We start from the raw sequence: 26,809 nt of genomic DNA on the forward strand, positions 1-26,809 counted from the left end.
GCACCCCAAACTTTCCAAAAACCTAGAAAATCACTTCAAATGTCTCCAAAACTAATTTGGACTCTTTAATTGAACCCAACTTGGCCAATTTGACCATTTTGACACCCACAAATTGCCTTTAAAGGACGAATTTCCCCAAATCTGCCTCAAATGTCCATTAATTTGCCCCCAATTCCATTCAATAACAATCCTAAACCCAAATTAATCTTTCATATGATCAATCCAAACCAAATCCAAGCCTAATTGGCCCATTTTTTGAGCTTAATTTTAATCTAAGTCAAACCCCCAATTTTATCCCAATGACTTAATCTCACCTTATTGAACCCCATACCTTACTAAATTTGCCCCAATTTGAATCCTAAACTCTTCATAAAACTCCTAGACATCAAATTTGACCCTCAATTGGCTTTGGTGAACACTCAACTTCACTTAATTTTAACCCAAGTCAAAAAATACCCAAATTGGCTGTCTCCAAATTCCACTAAATTAAATGTTCTAATCCCAAAATTGACACCCAATTTATGTTGAAAACTCTTCATGACATTCCTATAGACTATTTTCAACCATCAATTTGGACTTGGCCCAACCTTAGCCCAACCTAGACCCAAGTCTTGTTCAGCATGCCCAAAGTGACCAAAATCCCAAATTCCTTCAAATTGCGCTTCCAATTGCCCTTAAAATTACTTCAATCCTTCACAAAAAAAATATTCTTGACAATCATTTACACAATTTCGATCAATTAATTAGGCTCAAAAACATGGCTAGCCTAACCCAAATCCAACTTTTAGCCATTTGGACCCAAGTTAAACCCATGCACAAAAATTGACTTAACCATGTCTATGCCACAAAATTAATGACCTCACAGCCACCAAATACAGCCCATGGACCAGGATAAACCCACCTAGACTAGCCAAGATGAGCTATGGACCAATGATCCCTTGATTTATGGGATTTCACACCATATTTGGCATAAACTTGAAATATCTCCTTCATCATCACTTACCCTTACGAGTTAACCACCATTAGCAACTTCCTGACCTCATTGAGCCCAGAAATGACCATACTCTAGCAAGCCACCTCCTCAGCCACTGGAAACAGCCACCCCAAGGGAGGCCCAAATGGCCAAAAGCTAAAATTAAACCCCCCAGACTTGGCTCACCCTAGTTGGATGCTTGAGCCTTTCTTCCCTCCACCTCAACAAGCTTTAGCACCCAACTCCCATCTCTGAGCTCCACCAGACAACCATGGCTTTAAATGTAGCTTTCCATGGCCAAGGAAGAGAGTTCTTAGAACCTTAAGGAAACTCTGCTAAAATATCATCAGAGCTTCTCCAAACCATCCTAAGCACAATCCCCTTGCTCTCACCCATTGATAGCCACCTTTTAGAGTCAGTTTCTCCACTAAAATTTGCCCTAAAACCAGGACAGATCTCTCCACACCTCCATGTGAACCAAACTCCAAGTAATTGCGCACACACCATCTGAAGGTTTGTTGGGTCCAATCAAAGCTACCACAACCATCTGAATGAGGCCTCCCCTCTCTGACAAAGGTATTGAGCTCCAACCCTAGCCTGAGATTATTGTAATTCTCCATTTATAATGGCTTGATTTTACACTTGATTAACCATATAGATGTGTTCTTCTTGAATAGATGAAGGTTTAGAAACAAACCCCATGCGATTTGGTTAAGTCTAACTAGAGATCTTAAAGTTTTAGTGTGAACGTCATACGGGTTAAGTCACTCGGGGATGATAACGGAGAGTCAACCAATCGCGCGTGTATCCAACCAACGGAGGATATCAAGCCGAACGAGCAGATGGTGCATGAACAGCAGGCCGCGTAGCAGCTAAAATGGATGGCGGTGTCCAATGATAGCGCGCCGCGTGTGAGTGTGGAGTCGCCGTAGGTTGAGGTGGCACCGCGTGGATAAGTAGAAAATAGGGATTTTATGAATTATTTTTAATGCCTAAATTTCAAAAATCCATATCTTTCTCTAGAAAAATCATAAAAATAAAATAAAAATATCCTCTTGCTTAGTGAATAGAGGAGAATAATGTGGACTAAAAATAAATTTTTTTTTCTTATTCCTTGATTTTTTTAATGAATTAAATACCCTCTGTCGTATTTTAATTCTCCATGACTAAACAGTGCTCACCATGGCTTGAAATTTTGAGGGTTTGTTCCCATGACAGAGGCTATGTTATCTGATTCTTCCAAGGTTAGAGGACATTCCTATACTTCTATCCCTAATTTTCAAGCTAAGGTGACTATTTTGGTTATTTTAGTTATATAAATCAAAATATCACTTGGAAAATTATGGGGATAATTTTAGTAGGTTTCATGTGGTCAGAGAATTCTAGGAAAATATTGTGATGCTTTGAATCATCTTGTACATTTCTATACTTAATTAAATGCATATATTTTATATTAATTTATTTAATTTATACACTTATCAAAATTAATAAAATTACTTGCCCACTGCCATAAAAGGCATGTTTACTCACTGTAAAAATATCAAAATTATTTGACATAGTCTAAGCACTAAAATGGATTTTTAAAGATACCTTGTATTCTTGTATAAAAATAATTATATTATATTAAATATGCTTAGAAAAATTATGAAAGTTGCTTTTCTAAGTTCCTTGTGATCAAGGGCATTTTATAAAAATAAAATTAATTTTTGTGAAAATATTTCATTTTTAAAGTGCATTTTGAATAAAAAGTAATTAAAATAATCAAAAATTTCAAAAATACAAAAAATTGTTCAAATAAGTGAGAATGTCCCTTGATCACTCAGAATTCATTAGGACATTTTTCCTAATTTTCCAAAGTTAAAAATGAATTTTTTAAAGCTTAAAATGAATTTATCATGTTTTCTCATTAAAATAATTATAATAAATAAATTGAAAATCACAAAAAATACAAAACTTGGTTCTCTGAGTTTTTTGAATTTAGAGAAGTCTATTAAAAAATAAAAATGATTTTTTGTAAATAAAACAATATTTTCTAAAATTAATTAAAAATTAAATAATAGTAATAAAAAGTTAATTAAAAATCATGAAAATTTGCCTAAGTTTTTCTCTAACCGTAAGAGACCTCTAATAATTTTTCCATAGATACAAACTTTATTTTGGATAATTAAATAAATTAACCTTTAAAAATGCTATTATCTAAATTTAAATAATTATCTAAATTAAATTAAATTTTGAGAGGTCCACAGTTCTCCTCCAACATTATAATTACCTCATGAATATGACACTTTAAACCCTCAAAGTCATTTGAGTTATATTTAATGAGTTATGAGGTGAAGTGCTCCAAGGGCAAAGTGGTCATTTTACACTTTGGTGCCTTAATCAAAATTTATCTTTCTCAGCTTTTCTACAAATTCTGCTGCTTTAATGCTCACCATGCTTCCTCCCTCTGCTTACAACTTTACCCCTTCTCTGAACCAGAAAAACTGTTACTTTACAGCCCCAGCAAGATGTAGTATACCAGCGTTATGGGCAGAGCAATTAGCATGCCAAATAATTCTTAAGTGATGGCCTTAAGTCAAAAAGATGGAACTTCACTTTTCTTAAGCCTAAAGTTGAGGATGGTTTGACCATTTGATAAGAATATATGTCATTTAAATCAAAATTTTGATAATCATCTTTTCACATATCATGATTATTAAGGGCTTAGTAGTTACATAGGCTCAATATCTAAACTAAATTGGTTGGATTTAGAATACAACATAATTGGTGATTAACATCTATAAACACTACAAGCCTGGCCTTAATTGTGGACACCACAATCTTAAATAACCTAGACTTGCTTTAAGGGTACCCACTCACATAACTTTTAAATGAAACATCAATTGACTAATTGAGTATCCTATCCTTAGGATAAATAAATTATCAAGTTTCACTGAGCAATAGGGTAGCCACACTCTAAACTTGGGATGGTTAATGGAACAATATGATAATTTCAGAAATGAACTGAAAATAATTCAAGAGGTCTTCAAAATAGTTCAGGGTCATACCCCGAACACTTTGAAATCTTTTGAATACTTTGAAGGATAAATTGAACTAGTCATCTTTTGTTCTAAAATTATCCACTAAGATCTTCAAAGACTCAATAAAATCATAGCCTGGGGTTTGGTAGCTAAACTTTGGTAGACTCTTGCAATTTAAGTTCCTTGCAATATTATATACATGCCTTGCAGGTACTGACCTTTCAGGTGGTGGAACGAGGGTACTGACCTTTCAGGTGGTGACCTTTCAGGTGGTGGAACGAGAAGACTAGCCAGGTATGCTTTTATAGTTCATAGTACCGTCTTTTCTTGTACTTCTTGCACTGTATTTTTATACGTACAAAGCTTGCATGTAAAACAATGATGTCACCCTATATGAAAACCAAAATTGCTAGGATAGCCGTAAAACCAAAACCAAAATTAAAATCAACCAAGATAAAACTCACCACCACAACATTCAAAATATAAGACAACTCAAAACTTAATCATAAACCTCACAAAACAACAATTGCAATTAAATTAAGACGTCTCTATCGGATGCTCGGGAATCCCTCGTAGGAGGTAGCCTACGGCTGCTAACGAGGCTTTCTATTGTTTAATTGAAAGTATGAAACTCATTAAATTGAGTTTAGTAAAATTATTTGGACTAAGAGAATGCAATAGAAAATAGTGGTACCAGAATGAGGGAACCGTAGGAACCTAACCGGTGTCTCTCTAATCAATTTTAATATGCCCCATAATATTTAAATGACAATAACCATAGGGACATCTGATTTGACATTATAACTTGATACATTAGAAAACTTAAGCTCATTACGACAAGGAGCTTGGAGCTAACATTGCGGGCAATACGACCATCTTCAATAGCAAGAGGATCTACAACAACATATCTTTCTTAGAATTAAACAACAAGCCATAGGACTTCGAGGTTGTTTGTCTAGCTAGTGCAACATAAATTCTCAACCCATCTTTAGGCCTTTGTATGACCCTGCTATACAATATAAGCCCTAACTTGTCTGAAGATTCTGAGGTTGTCATTTTTCACGACCTAAATCCTCACATCTTCTATGCTATTTGTGTGATCGTTTCACATAAAAGTAAGCCCTAAACAAATAAAATTTGCAGGATGAAAAACTTAAATAATTTCTCCTCTAAAGTAAAACCAAACATTAGGATAGCTTGGGAAGTCACCGAGGTTCTCCTCCGGATCTATGACATCCCCTAGTCCTTCCTCCTTTGGACTCTACAATAAAATGCTCCATATTTGAGACATTTCCCTTTCACACCTCTATGTCCGATCTTGTTGAAAAGTCCTATTCCTTTGAACTCATTGAAGATAATATTTTTTGATTTTTATCGAGAGTTTTCTTAGGTGACTTCGGTCATCTAAGATGTAATTAACTATAGGGGCTTGCATTTATAAGAAGCTTTTTCTAACCCAGCTTAATATAAACTCTATTTAATTCTTCAGATTAAATAGAGGAACTTGTTGGCAAATAAAAATAATTTCATGGACCAAATAGATGTCATATATTTCTTAGTTTATTTGATCGAGTCTCATCCTCAAGTCTTGTGTTTATCCTTCGGGATAGATTCAAGGTTTGAGGTATAGTGCTCTTTCATAGAAACGCTCTTTCACAGAAACGATGAAAAATATGGGATCAGTTTGATTTTATATTTTTCTAAGCTATATATATATATATATATATATATATCTGTGTGTGTGTGTGTGTGTGTGTGTGTGTGTGTGTGTGTGTGTGTGTGTGTGTGTGTGTGTGTGTGTGTGTGTGTGTGTGTGTGTGTGTAAATTAAACGTCTTTCAAAAGCGGGCGATGGGATTTTAATTCTAGTGACTGATATCTTCTAGTGGGAAACTCCTTAACTAAAAATAGTGTTGACAATGTTAAAAAAACAAAATTAAAAATTAAACAAGATAAAATTAACCGTCACAACAGTTAAAATAAAATACAACTCAAAATTTAATTACAATCAAAACAAAATAAAAATTGCAACTAAAATAAAACGTCTCTATTTGATAATCAGGATTCACTCAAAGCAGGTAACCTACTATTGCTAACGAGATTTCCAATACGAGAGTTTGTTTATGTAAATATTTATGAAGTTGACACCACTCAAAGGTGCCAAAAACTTGATGCATGTAGATTTATTAAAAATATGCAATATAATCTCAACAAAAATACTTTTTGTAAAAATAATGTATCTTTTAAAATCTTTTTAAACTGCCAAATCTCTTTTAATATCAACGCTAGTATACATATCATTCAATTAATAAAGGGCTCTAATGGAGTCCCAGATATCGATCCCACAGCTAAGTTGGAAAATCCTAAAGTAAATTATGAAAATTATTTTTTAATAAAAACAAAAAAATAAAAGTAAAGTGAAAAGTTTTAAAATTGACTACTCAGGTGAATGCTAATTAAAATGCAGATGTAAGACTACAGAAATTAAACTAAACTAAATACTAAACTTTCAAAAGTAAAATTATGAAAAATAAATAAAGTTTTTGTTGTGACAAAAAGTTCAAATTTAAGAAAGCATCATTCCCCTTTACAATGAGTATATAGTTTATGAAGAAATTGAAATCATTTGAAAATATATATAGGAGCAATTCTAATCTTTACCCTCTTCCGTATTCTATAAAGAACATTGACTAATCCAGAGTTTGGTCACTAATTCTATGGTTAGGAAGAGAGGATACCGACTGCCACTCCAGTACTCCCACTACTCCCTCCCCTAAGGGCTAATAATCTTGCATTAGTTTCCAATCAACTGAACCAAATTGGGGGTTTTAATTTGTCACCTTAAAATCTCCAATTCTACATCCAACAAAGTATATTTCCCTATTTATTTGCACTCAATCCCATGGATGACATACTCTCCCATGAAATCAAATGTGATTCTCTCTATGTTGTAGAAATTATATTTCATTTAAGAACATATTTCTCTCAACAATTTTTAGCATATCAATTGGCCAAATCAAAAAGTAAATGAAGATTAGAGTTCAATTCATCACAAATTATTATCATTTAAAAGCGTTGAAAACTAAACCTATTCTTCACAAAACCATATCTTCAAAGTAGGGAGAAGGATAAAGAAGACTACTTAGAATTCATGAGAAGTATTCGAGAAAACATGAATTTCATATATTAAAACAAGTTTACAAAACAAAAGAAATATAAATATAACTTATCTCACAATCCTTCCCAAGAAAATCCCTAAAAGTTCTCTCCAAGCCTTTCTCTCTTTTTAATCACTCCCAATTCTCTCTTACAAATGTATTGAAGAAAACATCTCTCACCTTCCCTCTTCTCTTACAACCCTAGAAGAAAATCTCCTCTTCTCTCTCTCTCTCTAACTCACGTCAATTTCCCTCATCTCACACACACAAATGACAATTCCTCTTCTTTTATTTTAGGTTGCCTCCTTTAGAAAAGAACTCAAAATTTCCTCCAAAATTTCCTCCAAAAGCCAACTCTTTTGAATTCAAAAGATGTGTCATTTGATCCAAAAATCATATCCCTTCATAAAAAAACTTCTGAAATGTCTAGATGCATTGAATTTCATATCCCGATCCAAAAATCATATCCCTTCATAAAAAAACTTCTGAAATGTCTAGATGCATTGAATTACTCCAGAAGGTGTGTAGAACAAGTCTCCTTTTAAAATTCAGGCAAAAAAATTCATCTGAAAACTTTTTAATTTGAAAAAGTCATCTTTAGCGCATCATGCACTGATCTGGCCCATCATGCACTGATCTGGATTTTGGCAAATCAAGTGCCGATCTGGCGCATGATGCGCAAGAATCCAAAATTCGCTCTTTTTGCTCTAAATTTTGTTCTTTTTGCTATTTTTGCACTAAATGCCTAAAAATGATATACCTGTAACATAAACACAAAAATTTCCTTATTTAAACTACAATATCATCAAAAAAACAAAAATATAAAATAGGCATTTAAAAGAGTATACTATTTTGGTGTATCAAAATCCCCCAAACTTAAATGTTACTTGTCCTCAAGTGACTCTTTTATGACATAAAAGCATACGACTTAGGATAGAGATTAACTTATAACATCTATACTTTTTAGTTTAAATAACATCTATACTTTAGTTTAATAAATAGAATGACAAAATTTAAGAAAAACCCTTTAATAACTTAGATTCAAACTCTAAATCTAGGAATATTTAGTAGTCAAATTTAAGATTTCTAAATATCTATTCATTTCAAGAAGACTTAAAATTTTTCATATTAAGGACATTTAGAACATTCATATGAAAAAGAACTTCATGAAAACTTTCCTAGGAATGCTACTAATAATCCAATACAAGTTTAGAAAATGTAATAAAGCTCCTTCCTTAAGTTGATTTAAGTGAAGCCAATTTTTTTTTAGGCATCTCCTCAAGCTTCTCCTCACTTATTTTTTTTTCTCTTTTTTTTCTTTTCCCCTTTTTTTTCTTTTAGAATCTTTTCAATCCTTTCTTTTCTTTTATTTTTCTTTTTCTTTTTCCAGTGAGGATTATTATATCTGGATAACCTTTAATAAATTTGAACTTCATTATCCTCTTCTTAAAGTTAAAACTCCTTACCTTTCTTAACTTTATAAATTCATAATAGTTTACAATTTTTCATAATGTCTCATTCTTTTCTTCTTACATGAAACTCTAAAATTTTTAACACTTCAAAAATACAATTTTTTTTACTTTAAATAGAAAAACATAGTCTTATCATTTCATACCAAATATCTTTAACTTTAGAATTGACCTTCATCATTAAAAACATTTTACCTAAATTTACCTCAATATTTATAAACAGAAGTATAGTCATTTAAAGTTAAATCTTAATGTCTCAGGCCATGTAAACTTAATTTTTAAAAAATATGGTTACTTATGGACAAATAAAATTTAGTTTACTCCTTTTCAAAATAAATATTTCTTTCCCCCAAACTTAAGTTTTTAAAGTTTTTAAGTTTTTAAGTGATTTTAAAAATGTTTTTAATATAAAATTTAGTAGGTGAAAGAAAACAATAACTGCATGAAAAATAAAAACTGACCTGTAGAGGATTTTTTACTATGAAACTGGGCTATGGTATACTGCAGGTACTAACTGTAAAACTATATACATGCTTTAAAGCATTAAATAAAACATAATACATTCTAGAGAACTTGCTGAGAATTAAAAACATAAATAGAAAAATTGAAAAACTAAGCTGAAAAATTAAACTGAAAATACTAAAAATGCAGAAAAAGTGAAAGTTTACAATTACTATTACAAATTCCAAGTCCACAACATAACATAAAAAGTCTTTTACTATAAAAAGTTTTCCAAATGAAAGTACATCCCAATACAAACATAAACCAAAAATAGACATCAAAACAAACAAGACTCATAAAACATCAATCTTCATCTCATTCCTCTTCATTATCTGATTCTTCTTCTTCTTCTTCTTCTTCATCATGAATGGGAGGATAGGGAGTGAAATAAGGGAAAATAGGAAAGTACACAATAGGTTCACCCCTAAGGTGTCTTACCATGACATTTTCAAACTCAATATCCTGTTGAACTCTCCTATGCCAATATTCATGATTATATGCATTACTTGCTCCTATTTCTCTCAACTGAGTTTGAATATTTACTATATCCATCTGTTGAATCATTAGTTGGTCCATAATACCTTCAAGCGATGTATGATGTATATCTAAGCGATGTATATCTAGAAGTAGATGCCCCTGCAGCGATGTAGAGGGTCTATCCCTTCCTTCACTTCTAGACTCAACAAATGATTCTACTCTCTAAATCATATGTCTCCCAATCGGAATTTGTGGCTGCAATCTCTCTTCATTTCTATGGAATTCCAATCCTGATTGTTCACATAGAGTGAAAATCAAGGCAAATTATCCCAATCCTCCAGCTGTAGAACTATCAGCTATATTCCGAGCATGTTGAACTATAAGTGCACCAACATTTATTGTCTTCATGTTCTGAATGCAATAGTTGAGTACAGATCCATCTTTAGCAACATTAGCCAAATGATTTGTTGGAAAAATTCTGGAAAAAATGAAGTGATGCCATACTTTTAACTGAATAGTTAAAATGGAAGAAAGAAAGTTAACTATCTTTTTTATCTCAATCTTCCATTCCCCTTTTCCATCAGTAAAAACTGCAATCGCTTCCTCCAGTGATGAATCAGTTACTACAAATGCAGCGTACTCATCATGATATACATTTCTAAGCCCATATAAAGCATTTATCCTTTCGGTAGAAAACTCAACTAGCTTACCTCTCACCAAGATGTGATCATCAGCAGTGAATCTCAGGTTTACATAGAACTCCCAAATCAGCGGGACAATACTACGACAGTGAAGTAGCAGAATCATTCCCAATTCCTGGCAAGTATCAGTCTGTCGACCTCGCCACCCGGGTTTGCAAATGCCTGCTCTTTGAGCATTCTCTTGGTCTCCATTTGAGTGTTACAACTATGTTGGGCTTTGAAACTAACAAATCTTCATGCATCGAAGTGCTTAGATGGCTTTCTTCTCTTAACTCAGGGAGCCATTTGAAAATTTTATGAAAATTTAAATAAATTACTAAATCAAAAATTTAACTCTTCAAGCAAGGTTATTTGGTAAGAAACTTTTTACTATGAGTTTTCTTCAAGAATTTTTAGATCTCCTAAAATCCATGGTGAAAATAAAAAATTTCTAAGTTAGAGTGAAGCACTTACCAAGAGAAGATGAAATCTATAGTTTTTAGCCTCTAAATCCTTCTCTTTCTCCCACAATGTGATGGCCTAGACCAGGTCTTGAGGTAGAAGATGAATTAAGTAGCAAAAATGGAGTTTGTCCATGTAATTTTGCAATTTTCTAGGCAATACAGCGTGTTTGGACCTTTGGTTCATCATGCGCCAAGGCTCTGCAAGTTGGCACATTATGCCCCAATCTGGCACATCATGCGCCAGAGCTCAAATTTTTCAGATTTCAATTTCTGTGAAAATCTACTCTGTACCACTTTATGCCAACCTCTATTTAACTCAAATAAACATTTCTAAGCATATATAAACATCACACTAACATATAACTTTCACAAAAAACACAAAACTCACATTTATATATATAATTCGCGCTATTACAAACTAACATTTTTCAAGCCAACAAACATCAAATTCAGTGTTCTAAAGCAAACCAACATCCTAACACTGAAATATAAACATCAAAATTCAAAACAAACATAATTAGTGTTCATTAGAAAGTAAATGCAATCCAACTTAACAAACTAAAAGAAACAGTACTACACAAAATATTTCGTTCATAAATTACGATCAAACATCATCTTCACTATCATCCTCCTAGATATCTCCCATTGATTGGTAGTGCACATACAAATTGTAGAAGGGTCCAAATGAAAATTCATCAGTTAAATTTTCCTCCTCAATCCAAGAATGTTTCCTGAACATACGTATCAATCCATCTTCAACACGCCTTGTATGTTCAAAATGTTCCTTAGTCCTCAATCCAGATGATCCAGTGATCCCGAAAGTTGTAGTTGTGTAAAATTAATGAAGATGGCTCCGCTTTACAGTGATGCCAAAAACTTGTTTCATTATTTATTAATAAGAAATTGAAGTAATTAATTGAAGTAATTTATGTTAAGTAATTTATGTTGGGAATCTATGCAAGTATATGTATCGTTATCAAATAATACAAGACTTTCTCCCTAAGCCCAAAATATCGATCCCACAAGGAAAGTTTAAATTTGAGATGGTAATTTAGATTAGGAATTTCAAAATAATAAATAAAGTCTACTATACTAATTTCAATTACTGCTATCAGAACTAAATTATCAACTACTAGCAAGACTGTAAAGTAAAGTTAAACTATAACTAACAAACTATGTTTCTGTGATGATGTTATCAAATATGAGAAAGCATCTTTCCAACTACAATGAGTTTTTGGTTAAATGAGAGAGATAAATGGTTTGAATTTTCATTGTGCCAAATAGGAGCAACTTTAATTCTCTACCCTTAGTCAAGTGTTATAGAGAATCACTGACCAAGGTTAGGTTTAGTCTCTAAATATGTGGTTAAGCTGGGATGATTCTGGCTTTCACTCCAGAGCTCCCACTTCCCTTCTTCTGAAGGCTAACTCTCGTATTAGTTCTTAAACACTAAGATGAAATTGGGGATTTTAGTCTGTGACCCTAAAATCTACAATTCCTCCCCCAATAATATATATTTTCCTATTTATTTGCACCCAATTCCATGAATGATACACTCCTTCATAGAATTGAATGTGATTCTCACTTTGTTGTAGAACTCATACTCTATTTCCTGGATCATATGTTTCACAACAGATTTTAACATTTCAATTAGCCAGTTCAAAAAGTAAATTAAGAATAGAGTGGAAAAATCATCACACTTTATTTTTTATTTTAAAATTGGCACATCCAAATTATCTATGCATTTCACCATATCTCAAAGTAGGGAGAAAGACAAAGAAAACTACTCATACCTCATGAAAAAGACACAAGAAAATATGAAATTCATAAATAAAAGAAAGTTTACACAACAATAATAAATTAACACCACTTATCTGTAACTCTTTCTCAAAGAAAATCCCTTGTAGCCTCTCTTGGACTTTTTCTCTCTTTACAAGACTCTTGATTTTCTCTTCAAAGATGTATGGAAGAAGAAATCTCTCAATTCTCTCCCTCTCTTAATAACACTTAGGAGAAAATCAGACTTAGACTCACCACACTAAATAATATATCACTCAAGTAAACTTAATTACACTCTAGCCCCCTCCAACTTTCACCTTTTTTGAGCAATTTTTGCTCTAAATAAAACATAATGTCGGTTCTCTAAGAAGTGCCTCTAATAAGCATTCAAAAAGTGTCCAAATTCATCAAATCTTCTATAATTTTGCCCAACACCCACCTTGGCATTGTCAGCGCCCGTAGTCCAAATTTATTTCTGTACTCTCAATCAAATGGTGTCATCGGTGCCCTCGCTATTCTGGACTCCTGTGGTTCATGCTGACACCGTCGGCACTAAGTTTTTTCCTCTAAAACACCATTTTGACTCCAAATTCCATCCTGTTTACTTGAAGTCCTAAAAACCTTGAACCTACAACAGAACATAAAAAATATATTCCTTTAAAGTGCAATATCACAAAAAATTAGTAAAAAAAATATAGGTTTAAAAATGCATTTATTTTTGTGCATCAAAATCCCCCAAACTAAAATGTTACTTGTCCTAAAGTAACTCCTTTACTATTTAAAAATATGTCTTATGACAAAGTGTTTTAACTTCTAGATTCTCATATTTTGTTATACTAAATATAATAACATAACTTAAGAAAAATTTAAAATAACTCCAGTTAATACTAAAGGTATAAGAATATCTAGCAGTCAAGTCTTAAATTTTTGATTCTCTATTCTTTTCAAGGAAAATTGCAAATTGTCATATTAAAGCCACTTAGAATATCCATATGAAAAATAAATTCATAAAAACTTTATTAGTAAATATGCTAATACTTAATTACAAGTTTAGAGAATGTAGTCAAGCCTTCTTCCTTAAGTTAATTTAAGTGAAGTCAATTTTTGATTAGGCATCTCCCAAGCTTTTCCTCAAATCTTTTTTCTTTTCTTTTTCTTTTCTTTCAGGATCATTTTCAATCCTTTTTTCTTTTCTTTCCTTTCTTTCTCTTTTTTTTCTTTTTTTTTATATATATGTGAGGATTACAATATTTGGATAGCCTTTAATGATTTTGAACTTCACTACCCTCTTCTTAAAGTTTAAAACCTTTCATATTCCTTCACTTTATAAATTCATATTAGCTTTAAAGATTTCTCATAAATTTTTATTCTTTTCTTCTTACATGAAATTGTAAGATTCTTAATACTTCAAAAATACAAATTCCACTACTTACAATGGAAAAAAATAGTCTTATTCTCTCATACCAAATATCATAATCTCTAAATACAATGGAAAAAGATAGTCTTATTCTCTCATACCAAATATCTTAATCTCTAAAATTAACCTTTATTATTGAAAATTTTTACTTAAGTTTACTATATATTCAGAAACATAAATAAAGTTATGCAAAGTTAGGCTCTACCACCATAGATCATGTTAAATTACAGATTTTAAAATATATTTCATTGAGAAAAAAATAAAATTAAGTTTTTTTCCTTAAAAATAATTTTTTCTTTCCCCCTAAACTTAAATTTTTAAAATATTAAGCATGAAAAACTGAAATTTCAAATTGAAGGAAAATAGTTAATAAATAAAGAAAAGACTTACCTGTTGAAGATTCTGATTTTGAAACTTAACTCTGAAGTATTGCAGGTACTAATATAAATACTACACAACTTGAAACATTAAATAACATATAATATATAAAATTGTTTGCTAAGGAATAATTAACTACAAATTAAAATACAACAAAGTACTAAAAACAAATAACAGTATTAAAATCATTTTCAGCTTTACAACATTTCTATAGTTTATAGTTCACAACACCACATTTAAATACAAATCAAAGTTTCACACTTAACAATTAAACAATAAAAATAACAAAATGCAACAAAAAATAAACAAAATAAAAGAGTATGACTAAAAATACATCACCAATCATCATCATCTTCTTCTTCTTCTACAACAAAGTTTTGCTGCTGATAAGGAGTAAAGATATGGTGACTAGGAAACTGTACTGAGTGGTCACCCCTCATGTATTTAACCATAGCATCATCATATGCAGCATCATACTCAAACTTTTATCTTGTTAAATCATCATTATGTGCATTTCTAGCATAATTTTCAATCCTGCTCTTCATTCTTAAAATATTTCGCTATTGGATCATCATTTGCTTAATAGTCCCTGGAGAGCAGGAGTGCTAGAAGTAGAAGGAATATCCCTACTCCTACTACTTGATCTCCATCCAACATGAGATTCATAGGTTTTAATGTTTGCAGGCCCAATCGGTTTAAGAGGCTCAATCCTTTCCTCATCACTTACTTCTCTCATCACTTCTAAAATCAACTCATGCCTGCTCACATAATGTGAAGATCAGGGCAGGGTGTGCTAATCCACAAGTCATCTAACCTAAAGCAATAGAACGAGAGTTTCTATAAATAATAGATCCTACATCTATCCTGCTCATTTGTTGAATATAGAAGTTCAGGATGGCTCTATCCTTAGTAACTTTGCTATGGTGATACGTAGGTATCATTCTGGCAGATATAAAGTAATGTCAGGCCTTGGAGACTACATTTAACATAGAAGCAGGGAAGTTTACCTTAACATTATTCTTCGCCTTCCAAGCTCCTTTCCCATCAGTAAGAAATGAAATAACTTCCTCCAGGGCCTCATTTGTAGCAGACAGTGCTTTATACTGACAACTATATACATCCTGCAACTGATAAAATTCATTAATTCCATTTTACCATGGATATAGACGTGATCATCAGAACTCTCTCTAAAGTTGGCATAGAACTCTATGACTACACCAATAATAGCCTCGATAATAATGTAACAGAAATTCTCCCACTACCGAGCAATAATCAATCTCTTGACTTCACCACCTAGATTTTTGAACGCTCAATCCTGAATTACTTTCTTTGTTGTAAGCAGACTATTGAAACAAATGTTAGCATTATAGTTGACAAATTTTTTATCATTAAAATCTAGTTTCCTCTTTCCTTTACTCATCCTTGGGGCCATAGCAATTTTTCTAAAAAAATGATTTTTTTCTAGAAAAATGATAAAATCCAAATAAATTCAAAAAACTTTGAAAATCACAAATAGGAATGTTCTAAACTTAAATTTACTAAGTAAGAACTTAAATTTACTAAGTAAGAGTTTCTAAACTTAAATTTACTAAGTAAGAGTTCTTCACCAAAGTATTTTCTCAAAATCTTTTTAAAATTTTTAAAATTTCAGCTCTAGGCAATGTAGAAGAAATCCTTGGTGAAAATTAAAAATTTTGAGTTCAAAGTGCACCTCATACCAAGAGAAGATAAAATTCAAACTTCTTTTGTGTTCTAATCGCCTTAAATCCAAGCACTAGCAAGCCTTAGGGGTGTAAACCGAAGGTTTAAGGTGACCGAAGGGGTAAAAATACCGTTTTTACTGTGCAAATCGTAGAATTTTAAGGGCTTAGGGAACGTTCGGGTCTCGGATGCCGTCGGCACCAGAGCCAAAAATTTCAAATTTTCAACTTTTTGCAATTCCAGTTATTTCCAATTCACTCCAACGTCAATTTAGTCTTTTTAAAAAATAATATTTATCTTTAAATAGTCCACAAACAAATGTTTTACAGTTTTACAAACAACTTTACAAACAACACAAAAACTGACTTTTATATATGAAATTCCAAACTTTTACAAACATAAATTTTTTATCACACTTACACATACAAAAAGCAAATCACACTCTAATTCAGCGTTGAAATCAAGCCACAACACTAGAATGCTGAAAACTAAACTAAAAATACAATTAAAGTTTTATAAATTTAAAGAAAAGAAAATTCAACACAATCACACAAAGTTTTATAGCAAATCCAACACAATTACATTAAAAACATAATTAATTTTAAACAATAGAGAGTCAAACTTCTTCAATTACTTCTCTTCATCTATATTACTTTCTCCTCTTTTGATATTTCCTATAGACTGGTAAAGGACGTGCAAATTGTAGAAGGGTCGGTACGGGAATTGATCAGTTGAATTTTCATCAATCCATTCATTCTTCTTGAACATCTGCACCAAACCTGCTTCAATTATTCTCATATGATCAAAGTGTTCCTTCATCCTCCAATCTAAGTGATAAAAAAAGTAATTAATATTTCCTATTGTATTCATGATACTCTAAAGTTCTCTTTCTATTTTCTTCATTTTCTTCTCCAAAACTATTGAACTTCCAACCGTATGGGGCATTAAGGGTGTCAAAGCATGTGATGAATGATCTAAGATAATATCCAACACTTCATTTCCATTCCCAATATAATTTTCATCAATAGGATCCATGGGCTCCCAGCATAATAATACTTTCTCCTAACTTTCATATGGCACTTGAGATTGACTGCAAAGTAAGGAGATTTTAGAAGGATGTGCCAGTCCTAATATAGGTCCATTGATAATAATACCAATAATAGATTTGACAATAATTGATCCCACATAAATGGGCTTTCCCATTCAAATGTAATAGTTTAAAATTGCCCTTTCTTTCGTAACTATATTAACTTTCATGGTAGGGAATAGTTTTGCAGAAATGAAGAAATGCTATTGTTTAGATCTTGGATTAAGCAGCGAAGCAACGAAACTAACGTACCCCTCACTCTGATTTCCCAATTATCATTTTCATCCATCATAAATTGGTATACATCATGCATCATATCCTTCGTTGGTATAAAGTTTGTATAATGACAGATCAGTGCGCTTTCTATCATAAACGTATAGTTAATTTGAGACAGAGTAAACGGTACACCCTTACCTCGAACGAAGACAACTCCTTGGTTAATTCCATGTAGGTTAGTGTAAAATTCTTTTACCACACTAGAACAACTACTACAACTACTGCAGCGGTAGTGTAGCATAGAATTTCCCAATGTCTCTGTACTATGATTTTCTTAATTTGAGAACTTGAATTACTCAATCCATGATTGACAAAGCCTCTCTTCTTGATAAGTCTCTTCTTTGTGATGACTTTATCGTATAATCTATGCACGTCAAAATTGATGAACTTTCTTCTATTGAAAACTCCATAACTTGAAGTGTTTCTGGAATTGGAAGCCATGGATTTCGAAATCTGGAAGTTTCTAGTCATCCAAAATAGTTTTCATGCCTTTAAAAAGACTTCTAGGTAGTTATTTTGAACTGAAATCCTGCCAAAGTCTGCAAAATTCATCTTGACAGCCAAAAATGCACTGGGCACTGTCAGTACCCCAATGGCATCGTCGGTGTTATGGCTCTGTAAAAGGGTACCATAGGTGCCAAATCTAAAGTTGTGTCTGTTTCATTTTTTGGTTCAATTCATTTTCATATTTTCATCTAATACCAACATTTATCTTGATTTATGATATATAAGATTGTGTAGGATTCTAAAGTTTTATTATTTTCTAATACGAAGAACAATTATTAAAAAAAATACTTATATATATATGTATAGATTGGAATTTTATTTTATGCATTCTTCATGCTTGAGGTTTTTCTACTTAATTTTGTCGCATTATTCAAACCTGGTTGGCTCAAAATTACTACAGCTTTCTTATGAATGGAAAATCTTATGGTTTTTTTTCATGCTTAAGGGGTATCAAACAAAGTGATCCTCTTTCTCCAACGATTTTCATTCTCACTTCTGATTACCTCTCTCATCTTATGAACCAAATGCAGATGGTTCACCCTTACACCTAATATTCTCACAAATCTAAGCTTATGGTCAGTCATCTGCCTAATGCTGATGACGCTACTATTTTCTCTAATGCTAGCAAAAACGCTTTCAAACATTTGATGAGAATGTTAAGGCACTTCTAACTCACATCGGGTTTAACCTTTAACACATCTAAATGTCATATGTATTTTAGTAAGCATGTCAGCACTACCATTACCACCTGGGCTGTCAATCATACTTCTCGTCAGATGGCCTCCCTTCCACTTAAATATATGGGTGTCAACATTTTGCGGGGTAGGAAAAGGCAATCTCAAATGGATGATGTAGTGGAAAAAATTAAAGCAAAGAAAAGCAAAGAAAAATGATTTAAGGAACACTTTTCTTTCTAATGGAGGCAGCCTTACTTTACTTAAGGGTGTTCTTCACACCATTCATTTATATGCTCTTCAAGTTTTACATTTGAAAAAAAGTACTCAAATTACTCTGGAGAGGCTCTTTAATAAATTTTTATGGTCCGAAAATAATCATATAAAAATGAAAATAATCATAGAAAAATTTGGTCATATAAAAATTTGGACTACTTGGGATAAGGCTTACAAACCTCTCTTTGCTGGTGGTTTAGAGTTTAAGAATCTTAATCATATTATTGAGATCAATATTTGTAAACTTTGGTTTAAACTCTATATGGGTACGTTGCTATGGGCTCAATTTCTTCATAAAAAATATTGCACCCATGTTCACCCCACTATAGTTGAATGGAAAATGGGAGACACTAAACTTTGCAAAGCTGTGATTAAAGTTCAACCTGACTCACAAAAATTTATATTTTGGGATATCGGTAATGAGAATTTATCCTTTTGGTTTGATCATTGGGGATTGGAGGACTTTTCTACTATGCCTCATTCTGCTTTTTATAACAATGTCCTTGTTTCTTATTGTTGGCGCGATAGTGCTTGGGATGTGCCTAAACTTAGGGCTTTGGTTGGGGATAAGGCTGGGTATGTTACAAAAATACCACTTTCTTCATGCATTATTGTGGATACCCCTATGTGGAAATTCACCTCTCATACTTCCATCACTAAACTTTTGTATCAAAATATGCATGTTTTTACTCATTGTCGTTGGACTAAAACTCTTTGGAATGATTTTTTATCCCCTTCTATATTTTTTTTCTTATGGTGATAATTTTTATTGCTTTTGCCATTGAATGATATTCTTAAATTTAAAGGCTTGCGTATGGCTTCGAGGTGCTACATTTGCAAATGTGAGGCTAAATTGGCTTCAAACATTTTCTTTGATTGTCATTATGCTCGTATTGTTTGGCATGAGGTTGGCCTATATTTTGGTATTAATTGGAATAAATTGAATTATTATTTTGAGTTGGATAAATATTTGGTTGCTTGGAAGGATGCACCTATTTATGTTGGTAAGTTGGAACCATTTCCTCTAGTTATTTTGTGGTCTCTAGTTATTTTGGTGGTTCCTTTGAGCTGGTAGAAATGCTAATAACTATGAAGCACGCCCCCTACACCTGCTAATACCATCTCCTATATTCTTGTTTATTTTCTCAAAGTCTCTCGACACCTTTTGATACATTCTACTTGCCCCCAGAGGGGTAGGAGGGCATCTTTGCTAAGGTGGCAACCCCCTTTGTTGGTTGGGTGAAACTGAATGTAGATGGGAGCTGGACTATTAATGACATCGGGAGGGGTGGTATTTTTTGTGATAATAGGGGTAGCTACCTCAATTTTTTTGCCTCTCCTGTTTGTGCCTCCACACCTTTAGAAGCTGAACGCTTCTCCATTTGGTATGTTTTACAGATCGCTGTAATCTTTCGTTTCAATATGATATATATATTGAATCAGATTCAATTGCTATTGTTAATATGTTCAACAAGGCCTCTCCAATCTCATGGAATATTCTCTATTTGCTTAACATTATTTGAGATTTTATTTAAAAGCATCACTTAGTAATACGGATGCATTTTATTTACAAAGAATGTAATTCCCCTGCCAAGTGGCTTGCTAAACAGGGGTTAAGTAGAATTTTGGTGGGGGTTTTGCCCCCACCTCAATTACAATTTCTCTTGAATTATGACTTATTAGATGTGATTTATATCAGAAGTTAATTTTTCTTGGGCTCACTGGGCCTGTTGCGATATATTTGAGGTGTTTTCCTATCTACTATATCAATTTCTCACTCCATTTCCTGAACAGGTTTCGGTTCTATGCTACTTTCTGTTTGATCCTTGCTTTTTGGAAGCAGTTAATTTTTTTAAATCACTACTATGCTACCTTAAATCTGCCGTAGGACCAATATTTTTGTTTCAAGTTATAATTTTTCTATCATTTATACTAATTCTCTGCATTGGATTCTGTTAGGTATTTATCTGGCTTTGGGTACCTCTTTTACTTATATATGTTTGGATGCTCCAACATATTTGCTGTTTCACAGTAACTTTATATTTATATTTGGACTTCGGTAGACCTTCGAATTTAGGAATAGGAAGTTATTGCTGAAATTCCAGAACTATTTTACGCTTGCTACGGTGTGCAGGCCTTTGAAGGCTTTTCGTTTTTCGGTCTGGGACTCATTTCTTTCGATGGTTCTTATTTACAAAGAGCAGAACTTACTTAAAGAACGCTCTCGACGCAATTTCTTTTGTTGTACTTTGGCTTAAGACATTCTCGATTACATTTTTTGATGATGTTGTGTGCAACTCTTTTCTTTGGATGTATTTCAAATGTCTGCTTTACTTCCATTGAACTAATGTAATTTTTGGGTATTTTATACCTTTTTGTTATTTTACTTTTTTGTGTGGAGTTGCATTGTGGATTGGGGAACCCCTAGGACTTAACTTGTATTTCTTTTTTTCTTTTAGATGGGGATCCACCTTCCCTCCCTCATTTTGTAACAACTTCTTATATCAACATGTAGGGAGCCACGAGATGCTCTTTTATTTTCTTATATATAACAATCAATAATCATTGCAGGAGCTGAAATAAAAATTTTAAAATGGACCCTTGAGTATGACCCTTCTCAGGAGCCCCCTACAGTGCCAATTTGGTTCAAACTACCAAAACTGCCTTTGCATCTCTTTAAATTAAATGCTTTATTCAACATTGGTTGCACCTTAGTTACACCTTTGAAGGTGGATGCTGCTACATACAATAAAGCAAGGTGCTATTGCTATATTGGTGGAGAGGGATGTAAATCTCCCTGATGTGAAAAGGATTTTGATTGGAGACTCATTGAAGGGATTTTGGCAGGAAGTGGTCATGGAGCAAATGCCTTATTACTGTCAACATTGCAAGATATTTGGCCATACTAGGGAGAAATGCTACAGGCTAAATCCACCTAACAGAAGACAAAAAACTCACACATAGTTGGAATCCAATACTGAATACACTCATCTACTGAGAGATAACAGGAAAGAAGATTACCATCAGAACTTCATGGTGGCTGGGATTGCAGACACAATCATTCCAACCAATAATCAATTTACTCCCCAAGATCAACAAGTGGAGACCCCTCTTGCTAAGAAGGGTGAAACAGTGGGAGAGACTATGGAGACAGGCAATACTAAGAATGGGAACATTTCAGTGAAAGTCACTTTGAGGGATCCAATAATGTCTATAAAGAACATAAGGGAGCAGGAGGCTAGGCAGGAGGAGGCCTCCCCTACAGATGATGAAGTCACAGAACTAAACAAAGAATTGGAATCAGAATGACAGATTCAGAAAACAAGGAAGAAAAGAAGCTCCAAACAAGAAGACTAGAAAAAGGGAAAGGAAAAGGAATTAGCTATAATGGAAGACCATAGCACCCATAGAAGAGGAAGCATACTAAGGGGAAGGACAAGATCTAGATCCCAACCCTCCACCTTTCCTCCCTCCCCATGATCAATATCCTGTGTTGGAATATAAGGGGGATTGCTCACCCCTTATCTTTAAAATTATTAAAATATCTTAACAAAAAATACAAATTTTGGTTCTTAACCATTTTGAAACCTATAGTTCATATTAACACTAAGAATATAGTTAATGTGTTTCCTGGCTTCAACCATTTCACTAACTTAAATAACAAAATTTTGGTTTTCTGGAGGAAAGAAATGAAGTGCTCTATCTTAGTTAATCACCAGCAAATTCTTCATATGAACATCAGTTCTGAAGGTATGAACAATTCTTCATATGAACATCAGTTCTGAAGGAATGGTATGTTTTTCTTCTTTTGTTTATGCAGGATGCTCCAAAACAGCTAGAACTGAGCTGTGGGAGACCTTTCAGAACATTCAAGGCTCTATTGATAAATCATGGATTGTGGCAGGAGATTTCAATTATATTTCATCACCTGCTAAAAGGAGGGGGAGTAGAACCCCCAATCTTGTCATCATGTCCAATTTCAATGATAACATCCAAAATACTGGTTTATTTGATATGGGATACAGTGGACCTGCCTTCACATGGAGAAGGAAGAACTTGTGGGAAAGACTGGATAGAGTCTTAGCCAATGACCACTGGATCCAAAACTTCTTGCATACTACTACAACTCATTTAAGCCTTGCTGGATCTGATCACAGGCCTTTGGTCATCACCATTGGCCCTAAGAGTAGCTATCAGAAGGGTGCTTTTAGATACCTGAATGTTTGGTCACAGCACAAGGACTTCTTGCAAGTTGTTAAGGAGAACTGGAAGACTGAGTCACACCCTGACCCATTCATCTGCTTGTGGTTAAAGCAAAAAAAGGTAGGTACTGCCCTAAAAAAGTGGAGTTGGACCACTTTTGGAGATTTGATGATGGCTGTGGATAAGGCTGAAAAGGAGTTGCAGGCTATGGAAGAGGAACACAACAAAGGAAATAATGATGACACTGCTCTTTTAGAGGCCAATGAGAAAGTGTTAGCTGCTATAAATTGGCAAGACCATTTCCTCAAGCAAAAAGCTGCCAAAACTAAGTTCACTGAAGGGGATAGAAACACAAAATTTTATCATGCTTACATCAATTACCAGAGGAAATGCGCACTATTCACTGTATTAAATATCATAATGGTAATTGGATCAGGAAAGAGGAGGAGATTGCTAAAAGTGTTGTGTTATACTGCCAACAACTCATGAAAGATAATGATACTAACAGAGGCCACATAGATAAACAATTATTTTCTGAAAGCAAACAATTCACAACCAAATTAAAGCCGACAGATATTCTTAAGGAGAAGATTCAAAGAGGTTTGCAGTCCATTGACAGCAGTAAATCAGCTGGTCCTGATGGATTTACTGCAGACTTCTACAAAAAAGCATGGGAGGAGATTAAGGTGGAGGTTATTCAAGCTATTCAACACTTTTTCAAAGGCCATTCTCTCCCTAATTACTTCGTGCTTCTTCAATTGTTTCTTCAATTGTTTTCATTCCAAAGACTTCCATTAAAAATTGCTGGAGTCAGTATAGAACTCTGAGCCTTACCAATGTAATCAACAAAATTTTAAGAATAATCCTGGTGAATAGACATCAACCAGCTCTACCCCAGCTTATTAGCACTAATCAAGAAGCTTTTGTGAAAGGGATAAGTATAGGGGACAAAATTTTACTTGCTCAAGAATTATTACAAGATTTGGAGAGACCCTACAGAGGAGGAAATCTGATATATAAACTGGATTTAAAGAAGGCTTATGATATGGTGAATTGGGATTTTATTATGGAATGTTTAGAGTCTAGAGGTTTCTTAGTGGAGTTCTGCCAGAACATTAAAATATGGCTTGAGGCTAATGCTAACTCGGTCCTCATAAATGAGAAAGCACATGGTTTTTTCAAAGCAAATAGAAGACTTAAACAAGGTGACCCTCTCTCCCCAACTATTTTCATTCTGGTCTTAGATTATCTATCAAAACTCATTGATGGCCAGGAGAAAAGGAATAGGTTCAATGTCTATCACAACAAAGCTAAGATGTATATAAGTCACCTTATTTATGTTGATGATATTCTAATTTTCACAAGGGCAACCAAGGCTGCAACTAGATACCTTGATGAATGCTTGAACAAATTTGAACAAGCATCTGGACTGAAAGTTAATAAAGAAAAATGCTAGTTTCTTGCAAGCAAGAGAGTTCCTATTCCAATCAGGCAGTGGATGGCAAATTTCACAGGCTTTTCTACCATGAACATTCCTTTTACATATCTGGGAACCCAATTAGTCAGAGGAAGAATCAAATAGACTCAGTTTGATGAGGTTATAGATAAAATTAATTCTACCCTTCAGGGGTAGACAAACTCTTTCTTCTCTAATGGGGGTAGGATCACCCTTCTAAAGAGCATCCTCACATCTATCCCCCTCTATACCCTCCAAGTGGCTAACATGAAAAGAAGCACCACTTTGATGCTGGAGAGAACTTTTAATAGATTTCTTTGGGCTGGGAACAGGAAACAAATGATTTGGGCTAGTTGGAAAAGAGTGGCTAAACCTTATGAAGCTAGAGGCTTGGGTTTTAAAGGACTACATCATATGCAGCAAATCAGCATGTGCAAACTATGGATCAGATTTAGACAAAATGAAAGCCTGTGGGCTAACTTCATGATGGCTAAATATTGCAAAAATGTTCACCCTGGAGAGGTTACCAAGAAGGTTGGACTCCAAGATTTGGACACACATGCTCAAGGGGAGAGAGGAGATTGACAAATATCTTATCTGGGAACTGGGAAAGGGAGAGATCAACTTCTGGAAGGATAATTGGTGCCCTGCTAATCAATTGGAGCCCCTACAGAATGGAAAAGATGAAGAATTACTGGTTAAAGACTGTTGGAATGGCAATGAGTGGTTTGAGGATGCCTTGAAAAAAATCTTGAAAGATTCTGCTGCTAGAAGTATCTCTAAAATCTAGTTTGACAGAAATAAAAAAGAGCAAATTCAGCTAATTAAAAGAACCAGATCTAGCATTTCAAAGGACGTATATAATAGTCTATTCAAATGCGAAGATTGCAAGTGGAATATTAGAAATTGCCAAAAATTCTTAACTCCTTCTATGTTGTTCTTTTCTTGGAGAGTACTAAATGACTTAATTCCAACAGATGATATTTTGAAGCTGAAAGGATTGAAAGGCCCCTCAAGATGTCACATATTCAACAATAATCAAGAATCTAGTGATCATCTCTTTTTCTGGTGCAATTTTGCTATGGAGGTTTGGAACAAGCTGAACTCTAACAGTAACCTGAACCTGTTGAATGTGGGCTGGGGCAATTTAAAAGATAGTTTGAGAGACTGGCAGGAAATTAACCTGATGCCTCTTCCCTTCATTGTTGCTTGGTTTATTTGGAATGCTAGAAACAAGGTGAAGCATGAGGATAGTGTGTCTCCTTCTGATTCTATGGCAACTAACTGCCAGTCCTATTTACATAAGCTGATCAATTGGAAGAAGTTCCCTCAGATATTGAAGTATATGACCAATATTGATTTTAAACACTCTATTGTTATTAAGGTTAGATGGGAAAAGCCTCCTCATCCTTTCATTAAAATAAAAACTGATGGAAACTTCACAAATAAGAGAGCTGGTATTGGAGGTATTTTCAGAGATCACACAGGCAAAGTTTTGCTTTATTTTAAGGCCCCCTACATTGCTGAAGATGCTTTGAAAACAGAAGCTGTTGCTCTTCACTGGGCTTTAAAATTTGCTAAGGAAGTCAAGTGGAATTGTATTATTGCTGAAGTAGACTCTTCACACCTGGTGGAGCTAGTCACTGCCACCCCTTCCCCCCTTGGCACATAAATCAGTGGATTTACAGAATAAAGAAGATTATCACTGAGATCAAGTTCCAAATCAATTTTAATTATAGGGAAGCCGACAGGCCCGCCAACTTCTTGGCTTTGGAGGGCTCAAACTTGAGCCATGCAGTGCACTCCACTACCCTTCCTTTCCCTCTACAACTGTTAGACAATCTTCAAATTCCTTATCTTAGAATTCAGAACTGATTCTTGGGCTCTTCTTTTTGAGGCTCCAGCTACCTTCTTATTAGCTGCCACCCATCTACTGTTTCGTGTCTGGCTGTTTGGGTCTTGATGTCTGTCAACATTTATATATATATATATGTAATAAAAAAAGACAGTGGCTCCTACTTCATTAAATAAGAAAAAAGAGGGGGACAAGAGAAGGGGGCATACAAGTCCCTTCCCAAAAAACTTTTAACCAGAAAAACTCTAATGAAAGGAAGAGCAACAGTGTCTCCTTTCAACAGTAACTCTAGCTGGGGGTAGTAGAATTGCCTACCCCAGGGATCTCAGAATGAAGTCCTACCTTGGCTAGCCAATTTGCTGGCTTATTGCCTTCTCTCAATATATGTGAGTAAGAGGATCTAAATCCCTTTCCCAAGGAGTGAATCATTCCAATCCACTACATCAGATACCAAGGAGT

At 33.7% G+C, this 26,809-nt stretch overlaps 2 protein-coding genes across 2 annotated transcripts; both read left to right on the forward strand.

Moving 5' to 3' along the window:
* The first annotated feature begins 22,567 nt into the window (after window positions 1-22,567).
* Window positions 22,568-23,866, forward strand: LOC110036788. Its single transcript, XM_020741315.1, has 3 exons — window positions 22,568-22,586; window positions 22,657-23,329; window positions 23,476-23,866. Exons 1-3 carry the CDS (start codon window positions 22,568-22,570, stop codon window positions 23,864-23,866), a joined length of 1,083 nt encoding a protein of 360 aa, XP_020596974.1.
* Window positions 23,867-25,000: 1,134 nt separating this feature from the next.
* On the forward strand, window positions 25,001-26,167 carry LOC110036789. The gene is made up of 2 exons (XM_020741317.1): window positions 25,001-25,268; window positions 25,473-26,167. Exons 1-2 carry the CDS (start codon window positions 25,001-25,003, stop codon window positions 26,165-26,167), a joined length of 963 nt encoding a protein of 320 aa, XP_020596976.1.
* Window positions 26,168-26,809: the final 642 nt, after the last annotated feature.

Source organism: Phalaenopsis equestris, unplaced genomic scaffold, assembly GCF_001263595.1.
Source record: "Phalaenopsis equestris unplaced genomic scaffold, ASM126359v1 Scaffold210900, whole genome shotgun sequence".
NCBI classification, from domain to species: domain Eukaryota; kingdom Viridiplantae; phylum Streptophyta; class Magnoliopsida; order Asparagales; family Orchidaceae; genus Phalaenopsis; species Phalaenopsis equestris.